The sequence below is a fragment of the Numenius arquata genome, chromosome 16 (genome assembly GCF_964106895.1).
Source record: "Numenius arquata chromosome 16, bNumArq3.hap1.1, whole genome shotgun sequence".
NCBI classification, from domain to species: domain Eukaryota; kingdom Metazoa; phylum Chordata; class Aves; order Charadriiformes; family Scolopacidae; genus Numenius; species Numenius arquata.
The window spans coordinates 1,818,414-1,835,161 of record NC_133591.1 but is presented as its reverse complement, the minus strand read 5'-3'; the positions used below and the strand labels follow the sequence as shown (position 1 = coordinate 1,835,161).

The window sequence follows — 16,748 nt, the reverse complement described above, 5'->3', positions numbered from 1 at the left end:
CCTCCCGCTCCCGGCGGGGACAGCCCTGCCCCGTCCCGCCCCGTCCCGGGGGTCCCTGCTTGCCCCATGGCCGCCGCGGCACCACGGCTGCTCCGGCTTCCCGCCCGGGACTACAGCTCCCGCCGCGCCCCGCGGGCCGCCGCCCGGGACTACAACACCCATAGTGCCCGCGCCCGCCTTCTCCGAGCGCGGCGAAAGGCCTGGAAGGGACCTGGGCTCTGGCGGTGTCGTCCAGCTCCGGGCCCGGCCCGGCCCGGCGGTGAGTGCTCGGCGGGCGGGCGGGCGGCTGTTTGTCTGCTCTGGGACCGGAACGGGACGGGCCCCGGCGGTGTCGCCGGGCCGCCCCACCTGCGCCGCCGCGGCGCTGGGCACCGCGCTCTCCTGAGGGAGCGCCTGGGGCCGGGAGGGCGGCCTCGGGCCGGGAGCCGGCGCCGGCCCCGGGCCTCCCCGTCAGGGGGCCGGTGGTGCGGACAGAGGGGCGGCGTTGATGTCCTCTTTCTCCCCGGCAGCAGGAAATGGCAGCGCTGGGCAGATCCTGTCAGGGCATCCCCGCGGGTCCCGCCGTGGAGTTCCCTCAGGCGCCGGCCGCCGCCCCCGACCGCCACGGGCCGCAGCCCCCGGGCCTGGGCCACGACCGCCTGCAGCCCCCCATGCTGATCATGGCAGGGAACCCAAACGACGGCGCCGATGGCGGCGGCTCCTCCGGCCTCTACCCGCAAAGCGGCTTCGACGTCGCCTCTCTGGCCGCGCTGGGAAGTTACAACGAGGGCTTGACGGTGGCCCCGGTGGGCTCCTTCACCAGCGGGGCACGGCCGCCGGGCCCGCCCCAGCCGCGGGGACACTGCCAGTAAGTGCCACACCGGTTACCGCCGGGACAGGGGAGGGACGGGTCTGTCAGCCGCGCTGGACCTGTGGAATAAGTTTTCCTTTTCGAGACGGGTTATAATTTGTTGCCTTTCAGTGGTGTTTCGCTCGTGCGGTGTCAGAACTGTATTGTGCTCGTCCTGCGGCCTTCGAGTGTCTTGGTGGGAGATGAAGGAGCCTTCTTTTAGGCTTCCTTCTTAGGAAATAAATGTGATTAAGTTTACCAACATCGTGACATGCTTTTAAGTTTGTATATTTTTTTTTTTTAACTTACTTGCTCTTTCTCTTATGTGAGCACAGAAAACTTAAAATTACTCCCTCAAAATGTTGTTGCTTGGTCATGTTTGAGTATGTCACTGCGAGACACCGTGTTGAGACTGAAGCTGGATCACGTGTTGCTGCTTGAAACGTTTGAATTTTAGCAAAAACTGGCCTTGCCCCATGTGGAAAAAAAAATAAATAACGTGAAGGAGGAGAAATCAGCATGGAATTCTGCTTGGAGAACTGAGTAATTACAGCTGCCTTTGACTTTCTTCGGAAAAAAGTGGTCATTTATTGTCCAGAACTTCCCCTCCCTTCACAGCTGGTGACATACTGCAACTGTTGTTCTTGGCTGCAAGGGAGATTTTAAAAGGGAGGATAATATTATTTGAAAATCTCAGTGCCACTGGAAGATATCATTAGAAGCTAAATAAGCGTTTGTGTTTGTTTTGCAGTGTCTCCGTTCGCTGTGGAAAGAAGCATAAATTAGAAGAAGAGGCAGAAGGGTAAATTTAAATTTGTCTTTTATAGCCTGAAAAATCTTAATTTGTTTTCTATTTTTTTAGCTTTCTATTTGCTTGTTTTCTATCAAGATTTTAGCACATCTCACCTACAACATACAAAGAAAAGGAAATTCTAACACTGTTTCCATTTGTAGCTCTTCCCCTGAATTGCACATAAGCCCAAATCTGTTTCACTTACCTAATTAATTGTGTAGCACTGATTTTCTTGCCTGGGTAGCCACGTTTTAATAAGAGCAACGTGGATTTATTTTTCTTTGTGGAGGTTGTGTTTCCGTAGTTTGGAAATCTGTTGAAATGCACACGACTTTCTATAACACTTTTTCCTGTAGAACGCCACATCTCTCTTTTGACAATTGTAAACTTTTATTTTGTTTCCTAGTTGTCCTGTGAGGAAGAAGAGACTGACAGGAGCCAAAAATTGCCCTTTGAATCCCAACACAGAAGAATGGATTCTCTGTGCAGGTCAGCAGGCAGCTGGGGAGGTAGCAAGTCAGTATGGTGGCAGCCGTCCTGAAACTGCCATGTTAGAAATTCCCTGTGAAGAAATGGATGAGACAATGGGGGAACAGCAATGCGAGGTTGCTCGCAGGAAGCTTCAGGAAATTGAGGACAGGTAAATGCAGGGATTGAGTAGACTGGCTTTGCTGAGCTTTTCCCTTTTTTGGTGGGCATGAAGGGTTAAATCTAGCACTTAGCAGTGCCATAATGCTACTGAGATGGACCTTCTGTTCAAGAGGTTTCTTTTTAGGCGACCTATGGTCCTATGAGTCTTGGGGCTGTTACTGTGATCTGAAATTGAGGGTGCTAGAGATGCTAAATAAATATCTACCTTTTCACAATCGTTATGCGGCATCAGTATATATATACCATAATGGGGTTTTATGCTCTTTTGTGAGTATCCGGAGCTCAAATATTTACTGCTGTTATCTGGTCAGCCTTGAGCTCAGCTTTTTTCAACTTGTTCTGCAATCAATACTTGTAAATGCTTAAGTTAGATGTGAATTTATCAGCGTAAAGACTGGCGTGAACCAGAGAGATCTCTCTGCACGTACACAGTAAGACTGAGGTTCGTCTTGCTGTTAAATACCAGCTGGATTGACATTGGGGTGTCGGGGTGGCTATGGGCAGTCTGTTGCAACCTTTTAATAAATGCACTGTGCACTCTTGCCTTTGAAAGGTTTCTGGGAATGTTGTGTGTATATTTCAGTTGGTTGCAGTTGAGCTGGTATTCTGAAATATCTAAAATGACCACTGCAGTTAGAAAAGCCAAAAGTTATATAAATGATAAAACAAGATTTTTTTTTAGATGATTACTCCATAGATGGTGCGTGAAGGGAAGCAAGGTACTGTTAGCTTATTTTATTTTTTTCATGGGTAAATCAGAGTAGTGCTATTTGTCTTTGTTATCTGGCTATATCTGCATTACAAAGTCTGCTTTGGACCTCTCAGAGGATTGTTCCCCATCCTTCCCACCTACACTGCTAAATTTTCTGTAAAAGGTTTACCAAAACCAAAGGAGATACCTCCAGTTTGTGCTAGATAATTCAACTTTTTATGCCGTTTTAATCTCTGAGAAATTGGTGCAAAGTCCTTTAAAGGTTCAGAACTGTATTCGGTAGCTTTTCAATATTTCTCAAAGTTAAGGTATGGGGAATTGAGCCGGTGGAGCTAACTGAGGCTCGCTCTTGGAATGTGACTGAATCCTACACTTTCCCCTGAATTTATTTATTTTCTCTTAGTGTATGAGCTCAGGTACCAGAAGTGGCTTCGCCGCTCAAGCGGCTTCTGTGGTGACAGTCGTTCTTAGGGTGTGCTGGCCCACGAGAGACTGGTGTTAACGAGGCCCTGCTGCTTCTGGTACCCAGCCTGGGTCAGAGATACCCGCACCGCACAGCGCGGCGCATGTGGATAGAACTGTAGTCTACAGTGGATGTGCCTGTTAACAGTATGCTCAATAGTCTTTATCTCCCTCTTCCCCCTCCCTTCCTAGGATAATTGATGAAGATGAGGAAGTTCATGCTGATGGAAATGTTAGCAATCTGCCCACTCTTATCCTGTCAGATACCCTTAAGAAAGGGATGAAGAGGGATTTTGGTGAAGTCCTGACAAAGAAAATAATAGAATCTATGTAAGTCCTGGAGGAAATCATGCTGCTATGTAGCTAACACATGCAAATGAAAAGAGAGACCCAGTCTCTTGTTTGTGGAGATGTCCTTAATTCCTGCATGATGTAGCCAGTGTTGTATAACAGACCATTCAGCTGGTCAAAACCAGGAAAAACTATCCTGATGTAAAAAAGAATTCAGTGTAACTGTACTGGTCATCAAGCTGTCCGTTTTGTGCTCCTCATTTGTACAGAGTGAAGTTTCTTGAATAAACCATTATAGTACTGGGCACTGGTGAGACCCCACCTCGAGTGCTGTGTCCAGTTTTGAGCCCCTCACTCCTCTTTGTCTCACCACAAAAAAGACATTGAGGGGCTGGAGCAGGTCCAGAGAAGGGCAGCGGAGCTGGTGAGGGGTCTGGAGCACAAGTCTTGTGAGGAGCGGCTGAGGGAGCTGGGGGTGTTCAGCCTGGAGAAACAGAGGCTGAGGGGAGACCTCACTCTCTACAACTCCCTGAAAGGAGGGTGTAGAGAAGCAGGGATTGGTCTCTTCTCCCAAGTCGCAGGGGATGGGACAAGAGGAAATGGCCTCAAGCTGCGCCAGGGGAGGTTCAGATTGGATATTAGGAAAAATTTTTACACGGAAAGGGTTCTTAAGCCTTGGAATGGGCTGCCCGGGGCAGTGGTTGAGGCACCATCCCTGGAGGTATTTAAAAGCCGGGTTGACACAGAGCTTAGAGACATGGTCTAGTGATGGTTTTTTATCGGTTAGGTTGATGGTTGGACTAGATGATCTTAAAGGTCCCTTTAATTGTCCCAACCTGGACAATTCTATGATTCTATCTTGCTTTTTATGTATGTGAGCTTCCCAAAGAAGCAGTGGTCATCAAGTTTGGTGCAAAAGAAAAGAAAGAAAATACAGAGTTAAAACTAGGAGTAATGGAACGGTTAAGGAAGTAGAAACATAATGGTGGGGGGGAGGGAGAGGAACAAGATACGTGGATTCTGGAATACAGTTCCAGACTAGCACAGAGGGTGAAGGTACTTTCTGGTCTTCTGTGTTTAATAGTGATCGGAGAACTTCAATCTAACTGAGACTCCATCCCTTCTAGGAGCCGTCCTTCTATGGAGCTGGTGCTTTGGAAACCTCTTCCTGAATTTCTCACAGATAAACTGAAGTCTGTTTCTGATAAGGACTTCCAGCAGCAGAGTACAGAAGGGTGTCAAGATAAGCAGTCGACATCCCGAGCTGCTTTTGACCCACAGACTGAAACATTCCCCGAATCCCAACAGACTGCCATGTGTCCAGATCCGTATGCTAGTGTGGGAATCTCTGGGTGTGCAGAAGAAGAAATGGAGTTGTAAGTGCCAGAATTTAGACTGGAAGCGGTGAGCTCCTGATGGGTTTTATTGCTATTTTTTGAATCCTTCTTTCTTTCTGGTTTGATGTGTGAATCTGAGGTTTTATTATTTGTTTTTGTTTTTCCTACTAACAATCATAAGAATGTGGATTGGCCAGACACAACTTAAGGAAACTGAAAAAAAACCCAAAACCCCGAGATTTCTGTATTCCAGTCTGTTAAATATTCTTGTTTTTACTGAGAAGGTAATTCAGAGGCTTTGGAACAAGGAAGTAGCTTTCCATCTTGCTTAGTGGTGAAATATCCTCTTAATTGTCCTGGGTAAAGTATAAAATCCAAATGTTGAATGTAACTGTGGCTTAAGCCGCTTCTTTCACTCACTGAGCCATTAAGACTTTGGTGCACATACTATGCTCAGTTAGTCTGAATTACAAAAAGGTGTGGAAAGGAAAAAATACTTTTGAGTTCTAATCACCACTAGAAAAGCAGTGCCTGTGGAAATACAGCTTTTCACACTGTTTCATCTGTGGCTGGTTTGTACTTGATGGGAACTCAAATCCAGAAGTTACACGTTCTGCAGCGTGGGAGGGAAGGAACGTTACAGCAGAGCATAAGCCTCTTGCTTTGTAGAAAGTAAAACCAGCTACTGATTTGCAAGGTATTTGCTAACTTCAGGCATCTTTGGTTCGTTGGCTCCTAAATTGTGTTTGTGGGGTTTTGATGCTCCCCCTCCCCAAAATGATGCAAAGCCTGGAGAAAAGGGGTTCTCAGTCAATTGATCCACACCTTACGTCGTGCCGTGATTCTTTGTGTGCAGCGAGTTGGAAAGTCAGCTGAAGACAGTGTAACTTTTGATTAAATAAATGGCATCCTTTAATTTTGATAAACATGGTAAGTAAATCAGATAACGGGGAGCAGATTTTCTGGTGTAAAGAAGGTCAAATACTGACTATTCTATGTAACCAAGTCCCAAACTTTGCTGGCATTGGTGGTGGAGTAAAAAAGATGCTCGTCTTCTTCCTGAGGGAATGTAGACTTAAAATTTAAGCCAGAACATGTGCCATTAAAATAACGTCCCATAGTTTATACAGATGTATGCCAAAAGAATTTTGTACCCTGCTTAGGGCATAAAGAAGAGGAATCAATCCTCAATGAGTTACTGCTTGTACCTTTCCTCGATGGTACTCGAAGGAAGTTCGAGTTATGCTTTAAACCCTTAAACAAGGCAGAGAATCTCATCTTCTGTTCTTGGGTCCTTGAGCTTTCTCAGAGATAGCTGAATTGAGGCTCTTTGGAAGAAGTTCCTTTCCAAGTAACAGGTTCTGTTCCAACTCCTGGCATCCCAGGCTGTTTTTGACATCTTGCTAACGTTAAGGAGCAAGTAGAGAGTAATGCAGGTGTTGGCGTAAGAAAAGCTACTCTTCCTTTGCACAGCTAATGGATAATCTTTGTGCTGATATTTTTTTTTTTTTACCCTTGAGTAACTCATAGTCGATAGTTTAAAATCAAGCTTCTCTCCTTGCAGTCATCCCTTCTTTTCTTTTGGCCGACAGCAGAAGCTTTGTTCAGAAGATGCCCCTGTTTGTTAAATCCTATCTTGCTGCTCTCGTCGAAGGTCGTGTGAAATTCGCTGTCTCTTGCTAAAACATTTCAGAGCTTCACTAAAAACATTCCAACATTGGAATAGGTATTACTTTGGAAACCAGTGTATATCTTTACCATTCTGGAATTTTTACTGAATTGGAGAACTTTGCTTTATCTTGCTTTGATGTCTAATTTCACTTTGGGCTCTGCTAGAAATCTTTTGCATGGACTGTGTAAAATTTCTCATGTGTTATTAAGCCGCTGAACGTGCTTAAAATCTACAGCCTTTGACACGCTGTGTTGCTTGAGTGTAAAGCAAAGCAACGTGGTTTGGAGACGGCTGTAGTCACTGTGGGTAGAAAACGTGGTCCCTCCAAATAATGACCTGTTTTTAAGCTTGCAGCACTGTAGTGGAAGTTCAAGGTTGGAACTGTTTTATCTGATGGCTCTGAATCCTAAATAAACTGAAAGGATAAAAACATTCAAAAACTTGATGAAACCATCACAGCAACACTGAAATTGCGACAAAGGATGTAGGAAACTGTGAGAGGCCTAAATCCCTCAAATCTAGCTGCAGGTTTTTTCCTCTTAAAAATGAGAAATTGCAAATCAAATTTGCAGAAGACGACATTTTTGTAGATGGCCTTTAAGCACACTTTTTGCCTGTTATATTTGTACCAAAGGTTGACTTTCAGAGGTGTGTTTCCTCGTCGTTGTTTGATGCTAATGCAGCATCACTGACCCCCGTTACTCTGCTGTCTGGAACACGAGCGGTGGACTGTTGACACAGACCAAGAGATAGGGAAAAACTGTGTCCAAGAAATTTGCTTTTGTAGAAAAATATCTATTTTAATTTTTTCATAATTTGTTTCTGCCCTGGGGGGGAGAAGGGTGGGGTAGAGCAGGAATCGAGTATGTGGGAGCACTGAGCTGGATTCTTGCTGCAGGGATCTTTTGGAGAGAGGGTAAAGGAGAACAAGTTACTGGCTGTTTTCAAACTTCTGTATTTGTAAGAGTTTCATTTGTCGTTGGCTTCCTTAAAAGACTTTTATTAATGCTGTTTGCAAGCAGGATGGCAAATGTGATGCAGTATTAGGAAAAACTTTATTTTGAAATATCTGATTCTGGTCTGTCTTCTCTTGGGACCAAATCACCCTTTGTATGTCAGTTTTCAATAAATTTTCTAAAATATTTTTTAGATGGCTGTGTTTCATTCCTCATACCAGTGAAAATCTTGGGAGCGTATGTCCAGTCCTTCAGCTGGAGGGTAAAATACTCTTCCGGCCTGAGAAGGCTTGTAATTTAACTGCTTTTCCCAAGGGCACCTCACTTCTTTCCTCCACGATGGGGACAGGAGCGGGGCAGAGGGAGCCTGAGGAGTTGCTGTAGATTTTCACAACCAAAGGCCTCTAACAAAGGAAAAAGGTGTTGCTACAACTCGTGTTTTCAGGTCTTTCATTTTACTCCAGGGGAAAATAAAGAATGCCTGGCTTGCTCTGTCCTGTATGAAACCAAGAAATGTTTGAAATTTTAATAATTATTTAACTGGAATGTAACACTCCACTCTTTTGTTTAACACCTTCTATTCAAGAGTTTTTCAAGCAGCCATAAAGCTGCCTGTGCTGGATCAGCATTGCCTTTGCTTTCAGAAGGAAAGAAAAACAGCACCTCAGACTTATATTAAGAAGTAGTAATAACAAAAACCCCCGAGGCTTCTAGGCTGAGTCAAACCTTGAGTTGCCTAAATAGTACTGTGGATTTAGATAAGCCTTAAATACTTCTCCCCAGCCCCATTAGGGTTGTGCCAGGCTCAGGGATGGGAGTCAGGTCTGTCCCTTACAGAGCCAGCCCTGGGGAGGGACAGAATTTGGACTTGGAACTGGGCTTGTAATTGTTCCAGAGCCTGTGTCTCTGTCAGTGAGCTCCAGCAGATGCCTGGCTTCTGCCTTCACAGGTTTATTTAATGAAACACAGATGTAACAGACCTGTGAACCATGGGGGCTGGGCCCCTGCTGCCAGTAGGGCCTGAAATATCAGCCCTTCTGCAGGTGCTACTTTCAGTTACCACATACTTCTCCCCCTAAACTGTCTTCAACTTCTAGACTAGAAAACGTAGAGATGAATTTTAAAGAAATGAAACTTCTTCCTTTCCTTACATTATTTCTGCTGTACTTGAATTCTTTTTTCAAATTTCATATTAGGTTCCAATAATACTGACAAAAGTAATGCAGAACTGTGGATCAAATTCTCACTTGCCCATTGCCTTTTTGGACTCACATCATCTCTGAGGTACTACGGGTCCTCTTGCAGCCATCCCTGTTTTCCAGCTTGAAAGTAAAGCAATTTATTCTCAGATTAGTTAAAGTTTAATTCTTTTAATCTACATTTGTTACGTTGCAGAGCTGTAGTTTTTACTGCTGTCCGCTATCCAGACAGAACGCGTTACTGGGGTTTGTAATGCAGAGCCATCCTGTCACCTCCTTAGTGACCAGCACAGCCTCCTGTCCCACCCCCCATTTCCTCCCCTCCCTCGTTATTTTTGTCAAAAATTAATGCAAAACATGAAATAGCACTTAAACCAAGAACAGTTGTGCAAACACCTGGAGCAGCTCTCACTCTCAGTTTCTTATCAGTCACTGCAATTCAAGGGCTTTTAATACCACAATGGATGAGGAGGAGAGATTCCTACTGTGCTATTTGAAATCGGCTCCTGCACAGTTAATTTCATGCTTCAGGAATTCCTGTGGCAACACAGAATCTGCCCCTTTTCCACACCGTGTATGTCCCACACTGCCCCACAAACACCCTCCTTCACTCGGACCGAGCACTGTGAATTGCACCGCTGGCCAAGAGGAAGGTATCACATCCATTTTATTCAGAGAGGGAGCTGCAGGCTTTGCTCTGGCCTTCGTACAAACCCATCTGCCTTCAGTCTGCAACATCAAGTGCTCCCAGAAACCGCCCGAGCACCCAGCTACATCCACCAGGGAAGCACTGCTGGACCAGGGCGTTAAGGTGACACAGGGATGAGACACCGAGAGACCTCATCTCTTCAAACTCCTACAGTTTCAAATTCCTCACAAGTCCTGATACTCTCCCCGCTGAGATCCAAGGTAACAGAGGGTCACTGAGCTGCATTGCACTTTAATTGCACCGATACAGTTAAATATTAAATGCAGAAAGCAAGTCTACATAGCAAATGGAAAAACAAGCATTTACACAGAAATCTGTAGGACTCACAGACTGCTTAGGTTTTAACCCAGTTGTTTATAGGGGAACATCCCACTGCAGGGTTTCGGTGTTAAAATTATTTTAAATGGAAAACAAAATGAACGTTTTCAGGTTCATGTAGAAAGCCAAATTACTGGGAAACAACTTTTCCTCCCTCATAAGCCAACACTGGCAGGGGGAGGACAGGACAGCCTGGGCTTTTTCCTACCAGGAGAAAGGCACTGGCCATCACTCCATCTACAAGCATGGGTTGAAATGAGCAACACTTTTTCTGAATACTCTTGATTTCCCACCCCACACACCCCCTCCAAAGGGGCATATCCTGTTATCCGGCCAGGACAGTCATCCCTGGGGATTTAACAGTACTGGGTTAGACACTGATGAGCTGGGGAAAGAGTTCGTTGGCAAAGCTGTCCTCCCACGCGTGGTCAGCATCAAGCGGAGAGGACATGTCACTGAAAGGCGACAGGGATCCTTCATACCCAGAGTCACTACAGGCATCCAGATAGCTCGAGGCTGCGAGGCTACCGTGAGAGGAGAGCAGATGAGAGATGCCCAGTTCGGGCATGAAGCTGTCTACGGGTTCCTCCTTCACAGACACTGGGACCTCAGGGGTGGCTTTGTCTTCGGATGGAGGGAGAGATACTTCTTCAATTTTCACTAACATATTGGTATTGGTTTGGTCGCCCATTTTCACAGGAATCTCCAGTATCAGGGGCTTTGTGTACACGTGATCAAACCGTATGAGTTCATTAATGGCCTCCAGCTTAGCTGATGAGGACCCCAAAGAGGGAGAGGGGGAGGCTGGTATGGAATTTGTTTCTCCACAGATGTCTTCCTCCAGCTTCTCCAGGCACGTTGACACTGGATCAGTGTATCTGAGAAACATCTCTGGGTCCAGACTGTCCAGAAAGCCCAGCAGGAGATCAGACTGCAGAACAAAACCCTGGTTTAGAAGGGCAGCCCGCTACTCCTACAGGAAAACATCAGTCACAGCTTCTACTAACCCTCATCTGGAAATTAAAAGATGCTGATGTGATCACAGAACTAGGAGTTCTATCGAGACCACCACTATCAGGACAGTTACAGCAATTACTTATCTTTTAGAAATTCTGTGTCATTCATAAGCAACAGGCTTTAAGTTCAAAAAGCTTTGCTACGTGCCAGCACATCAGCCAAATAAGTTTGTTTTCAACAACAGTAAAAGCACAAAACGCTTTTGCTATTTGTACACTTTTGCCTGAATCGGTCTATTAACTCTTACAGCAATGTTCTCTATGATTTTAAGGAAACTGGACTTGTTCAAGTTACACGAACTCCTGTACTCACTGGATACAGCCCAACACAGCTGCTCTGACCCACAGGTACGGCATTCCATGCCTTGGAAAACAAGCCAACTATGGAAAGTCAGCGAGTGACTTTCCACCAAGAAGTTACGATACCGGTCTTAAACCCACAGTGCTTCTGAATGTCACGGACATTTTGGATGGGGGTGGACACTCACCTCTGAGTCTGAAGAATCACTGCCATCAGAATCCATGTGGAAGCTATCAGAACTGGTGACGGCTGGGCCTGCACCTGCTGCAGAGGAACACGTAGTCTGAGTGCTGCGGACTCAGCGGACCCGGTCACCAATCTAATCTCATCCACCTGTGATTCCTTCACCGAGGAAAAAAAAAAAAAAAAAAAAAAACAGTCACCACAAGTGTTAACGGCAGCCAGTACATAACCCTGAAAATCATGCTCTTCCTGCAGAGGCTCCCAACATCAGATTCTCCACTTGCTTGTGCAGTGGGAACCTGACCGTAAGACCACTTCCAAAGTCGGCTCAAACTTCTATACATTTGCAGATTTGTTTTGCTCACCACTTTTAAATGAGAGCCTGACCCCCTCCTCTATACCTCCTGTTTGAGACAGGCACACGTGATTTAACAGTTACTACTTCATTTCTAGAACATAACGTAGAACAGCAGATGAAATAATCTTTAAACAGCTTGGAACTAGTCAGCTCGCCACCTCCCACACCACCAGTGGCACCCACTTTGGGCTCAGTGTCCATGTGGTCTGTGGGAAAGCCTCCATTTGGAGGACAAGCCTGTTCCTGGCCCACGCAGTGTCCCTCTGCAGGGCAGGGCCGTTCCAACCGTGGCTGGGGGGTCCCTCCTCCCGCCCACCACCAGGCTGTCACCTCTTGGCAGGTGACTTTGGCCACGCAGGCACTTTCTCGGCAGAACAATGGCGACAGCACGGCAGACGGCTCACCTTGGGCTCGCTCGCCTCCTCTGTCTTGAGAGCATCCAAACCCAGGCGGCAGCGAAGCTCCTGGTTCTCCAGGGCGAGGTTACACGTCTTTTCCCGCAGGAGCCGGTTCTCCAGCAGCAGCTTCTGGTTCTGGGGAGAACCGTGAGGCAGGGAGGGGAAGCCGCGGCGCCGGCCGCCCCCCCTTCCCCGGCTCCCCCCAGCCCCTTACCTCCTCCTCCAGCTCCACCACCTGCTGCTCCAGCTCCACCATCCGCGCCTTCTTCCTGTCGCGGGCGCTCTGGGCCGCCACACGGTTCTTCAGCTTCCTGCGGGGCAGGGAGGCCGTCAGGGCGCTGCGTGTGAGTGTGCGTGTCCCCCTTTCCCTCCACCCCGCCGCCGGGCCCCACTCACCTGCGCAGCGCCTTCTCCTCCGGGCTGAGGTGGGTGAGCCGCTGCCGCTTGCGGGCCGGCTGCGGGGCCTCCAGGCCCGGGGAGCCGGCTCCTGCCGGCAGGACAACGGAGAGATGGCGGCTGGCGCCGGCGGTGGGCTCGGCCGCTTTGCCGGGGATGAGGAGCAGGCGCGGGGCCGCGGCCCCGGGCAGCGCTGCCATGGCTGGCGCGGAGGGGAGCGGAGCGGAGACGCTGCCCGGCGCCACGGCTGCGGCCGACTGAGCCCCCCGCGGCCCCGCCCGGATTTCTACCGATCGTGGCTCTTCCTCATTGGCCGGGACGGAGTGACGCTGCTCCCTGACTCGCCGCTGATTGGCTCCGCGGCTGGAAGCAAGGGGGGAAGCGAGTTGCATCAGACGAGGGGGTTGGGGCTGGTGAGGTGGCCGCGCGCGGCGGAGGGCGGGGTCACCGCGGCGGGCAGGGGCGCGGGCACCTCGGGGCGGCCCGGGGCGGCTGGGCCTGGTGGGCAACGGATTCCCCCTGAGGCGGCGATGAGCCCTGGTGGCCAAGGGGGCCGATAGCCTCCTGTGGGGCGTTATAAAGAGCGTGGCCAGCAGGGCGAGGGAGGTTATCCTCCCCTCTGCTCTGCCCTGCCCTGGGGAGGCCGCAGCTGGAGCGCTGGGACCGGTTCTGGGCTACGAGGATGATGGGGGACTGGGGCGGCTCTCTGCTGAGGAGAGGCTGGGAGCCCTGCAGCTGGAGGAGAGCAGGCTGAGAGGGGATCTCCTCGATGCTGAGCAATATCTAAAGGAGTGGCAAGAGGATGGGGCCAGACTCTTCTCAGTAGAGCCCGGTGACAGGACAAGGGGCAACGGGCACAAACTGTAAGATGGGAAATTTAAAAAAATAATAAGGAAAGTCTTCTTTCCTGTGAGGGTGGCAGAGCCCTGGAAGAGGCTGCCCAGAGAGGATGTGGAGTCTCCTTCTCTGGAGATATTCAAACCCTGCCTGGACACGATCCTGTCCAGCCTGCTCTGGGTGACCCTGCTCCGGCCAGAGGGGTTGGACTGGATGATCTCCAGAGGTCCCTTCCACCCCCTGCCAGTCTGTGACTGACCAGCAGAAGTTGCACAAGAGGGTGCAGAAACACCTTTGGAGGTTGTCCTTTGAATCCAGCCTGTTTCTGCCCCGCGGCAGCACTGTGTGACCCACGGCCCCGTGGTGACGGGGGAAGGATGTGACCGGTCCGTGGCGGGTTCTGTCAGAGCTGAGGTGCCCTGAGCCCCGGCAAGTAAAAGCTCTGTAGGTAGAGAGCCTCAAAGCACCACGCACGCAGGAATGTGGCTGTTGAGCAACGTCCCAGTAACAACACGGCCACCGAGGGCACAGGGCTCATCTGGAAACCTCGGCCTTATCCCGCTGCCCAAAGCTTTCCAGGCCTTGCCCGACGGGAGTAGTTAACGGAATGCTGAAACTTGGGCTACTTACGTTTATTTCTGAAATAAACAGAACTCCTACACTGAATTTAAGTTAGTTAAGACGTTAAACAGTGAAGGAAAAACACGAGCTTTGAAAGTTCAAAGGCGCTGGTGCTCTGGTCTGGCGTTTCTCCAGGGCTGGAGCTCTGCCAGGCTCCCGCCGCACAAAGAACAAACCCAGCGTTTGTGAGTTTGTGTTTGTCCTTTCCTTACTCACTGCAGCCTGACATTTAGTTAAGGCTGAGAGTTCACCTTTCTACTTTGACACCCTTGTGCAAAATACGGCGACTTTTCGATAAGCCTTTCGGTCTGAGTGCAAAAAAAAAAAAAGCTGTTTGTTCTCGTCCTGCCGAGCCCCTGCGATACCCGTCACTGAAAACGATCTCCTCCTCCTTTGTGTGTCTCTTCTGAGCTTGGACTCGTGTTTCTTCTATAATTCCAGTTCCCAAGTAAAAACTTAACTGTTTGCTAACAAAATGCAGGCCCAGGGTTAATAGCTTTTTCTGGTTTCAGACCTTCATTTTGAAGTAAGTTGCCCTTTTTTTTACAACAAACAAAAGTGTTGACCAGGCTGCCCCTGCTTGTGCTGCTTTGTGATATTTCCAGCTGTGCTGCTGAGACTAGCCCTGATGTGATTTATCATACAGATACCCGGATTTCTTAGCATTATGGCTGAAGAAAAGTCCTAACTTTCTGTCCGTATGTGATTTAATTTTCCTATTTCATTTTAGATGGAACCAGAGCAAAAGCATCTTTTCCCTTTTGCAACAGGCAGTTGTGATCACGAATAACCTTTGGAAGTGCAGAGACACAAATGCTAACAGCGGAACCTGAGCCGCACCGCAGGGAAGTGTGAGCAGGCACAAAACTGGAAGCCGCCCTTCGCACTGGTGGAAGGTGTCCACTCTTACTGGACGTAGTAACGGCACTCATTAACATGTCTAACGTCAGCAGTAATTATGGGCAAAAGGAGGGCACGACACCCCGCAATCTACTCCCATTGAGTAAGTTCAGTAGCGTTGCTAAGACCAGCTGTGGTGCAGTTACTGAGGATGCATTTAGGCTCACAAATATTATGTTATTACCATTATGATACATCAAGTCTTCTGTTAAACATATGGTGGAGTCACTGGGTAAAAGAGTGGCAAAGAAAGGTTCCATAAAGCTGGTCTTGCACTGAGACACTCTTTCAGAAAGCTTTACTTAAAAGACCTCGAGTTTAATTCTGATTTCCACCTTTTCTTTTTTTTTTTTCAAACTCACTGTTTACACATTCCAGGTTTTGTATATTTATTTTTTTTCAGTCACTGGATTCAAGCCTGCGCTCCACATGACAGTGCTCTGTTTACTCGAGAATGCTTCTCATCCTGCCTTTTAGCTCAGCACCACCATCCAGCTAAAGGATGTGCCAAGGAGGAGACTGTCCTGCCAGAAACAACATTAGTTCCTGCTCACAGAGCTTTGCGTCGGGTGTTCCAGGTGGCCAACCCACCAAAGGAAATAGTCTTGTTTAACAAAGGTGGAGAGGCTTTGCCCTTGTGCAATATCAGATACAGAGAAAGAAATATGAGTTGAATGTTATCTACATACCAAAAAAAAGGGGGGATAGAGGAGGGAAAGAAAATGGAAGCAGAGGGTGTAGAAAAAAGACAGTTTAACTAACAAGCATGGTCTGAGAAAGAGCTTGTTTGCCCAATGTGTGTCTGAAAACACTTGGAAAGTGGCCCAGGGCCCCAGGCTCGTGTCAACAGCTGGAGTATTCCCAGATCTGTATCGATAGCTGATTATATGAGAAAGGGAACTGTTCCGCAGCCTAAACCGAGGTTGTTCCAAACCTGCAATGCCTGTAATGAACTTTGTGTTCATTTTACTTATTCTTAAATGTCATCATTACACGTCGGGATTCAAGAGTGCATCCCTCAAAATTCTAGTGCTCTCAGTCTTGAGTTGGAAAGAAACCACTGACTTTCTGCAAGAGACTCTTCTCACCTCGTTGCTGAGTTCATCCTCAGCTGGAGCAGGGGAAGAGCTTCACATCAGCCACATTCTTCAGTTGTCTGGGGCATTGGCAAGACTTCCTTCTAGTCATAACAGTTCGGGCTTTTGGGAAACTTCATGCTGCTCCTCTTGCCCTTCCACTCCTCTTGAGTGGAAGGGTTGCTCTTAATTGTAGTGGGTGGGGACAATTTACAGGCGACATGATAATAAAAGACATAGCACTTTTCAGCAGTCTGGCAAGTCTAGGAACAACAACATACCTTTTCTCCAGCAAAATAAAATGAAACTCCCGTCTTATGAGGAATTATGCAGATCTGTATCCCTTGCCTACCGCATGGAGCTGCTAACCTATCGCACGCTGTAAGAAGTGACGTTGGCTTTGCCTTCTCTTAACACTGTCGCAAGTCCGTCCTGCAGAAAGGTGGTGTTTTGCTCCGCTGCCATCCCTTCCCCATTAACACTTATTATTGAAACTCTGCCTCATTGGCCTCTACGATTGTTTCCAGTGAACTACCAGAAAGGTGTGGAAAAGACCCAGTGAGTCCAACTTTAACCCCTGACTCTCCTGCAAGCATCTTACAAACGTGTGCCTCGCATTCCGGTTCCTTGTCCTCGTGTTCCACCCACATGGATTCCTGGTACTTGTTACTACCCAGAATTAAAAGGAACAGTGGGTAGATCTGCCCTGGTTCCATCTTAGATCTGTGGAACC

The 16,748-nt window shown here is 48.1% G+C and overlaps 2 protein-coding genes across 5 annotated transcripts; one reads left to right on the top strand and one right to left on the bottom strand.

Annotated features, from left to right (window-relative positions):
* The first annotated feature begins 194 nt into the window (after window positions 1-194).
* Window positions 195-7,883, top strand: CCDC117 (coiled-coil domain containing 117). 2 transcript variants are annotated; one of them, XM_074159393.1, is made up of 6 exons: window positions 195-259; window positions 513-847; window positions 1,581-1,631; window positions 2,029-2,262; window positions 3,640-3,777; window positions 4,866-7,883. In XM_074159393.1, the coding sequence occupies exons 2-6, from the start codon at window positions 516-518 to the stop codon at window positions 5,116-5,118; spliced, it is 1,008 nt and encodes a 335-aa protein (XP_074015494.1). In that variant the 5' UTR covers window positions 195-259; window positions 513-515; the 3' UTR covers window positions 5,119-7,883. The 2 variants fall into 2 exon arrangements, with proteins under 2 accessions (XP_074015494.1, XP_074015493.1); XM_074159392.1 differs by having other exon boundaries at window positions 510-847.
* On the bottom strand, window positions 7,531-12,834 carry XBP1 (X-box binding protein 1). Of its 3 annotated transcripts, none has more exons than XM_074159390.1 (5): window positions 12,582-12,834; window positions 12,400-12,496; window positions 12,192-12,320; window positions 11,434-11,588; window positions 7,531-10,860 (listed from the first exon to the last, which is right to left on the bottom strand). In XM_074159390.1, the coding sequence occupies exons 1-5, from the start codon at window positions 12,779-12,781 to the stop codon at window positions 10,641-10,643; spliced, it is 801 nt and encodes a 266-aa protein (XP_074015491.1). In that variant the 5' UTR covers window positions 12,782-12,834; the 3' UTR covers window positions 7,531-10,640. The 3 variants fall into 3 exon arrangements, with proteins under 3 accessions (XP_074015491.1, XP_074015490.1, XP_074015492.1); XM_074159389.1 differs by having other exon boundaries at window positions 9,067-10,860; window positions 11,434-11,536; window positions 12,178-12,320; window positions 12,582-12,781; XM_074159391.1 differs by having other exon boundaries at window positions 9,067-10,860; window positions 11,434-11,579; window positions 12,582-12,781.
* Between the last annotated feature and the right edge of the window lie 3,914 nt (window positions 12,835-16,748).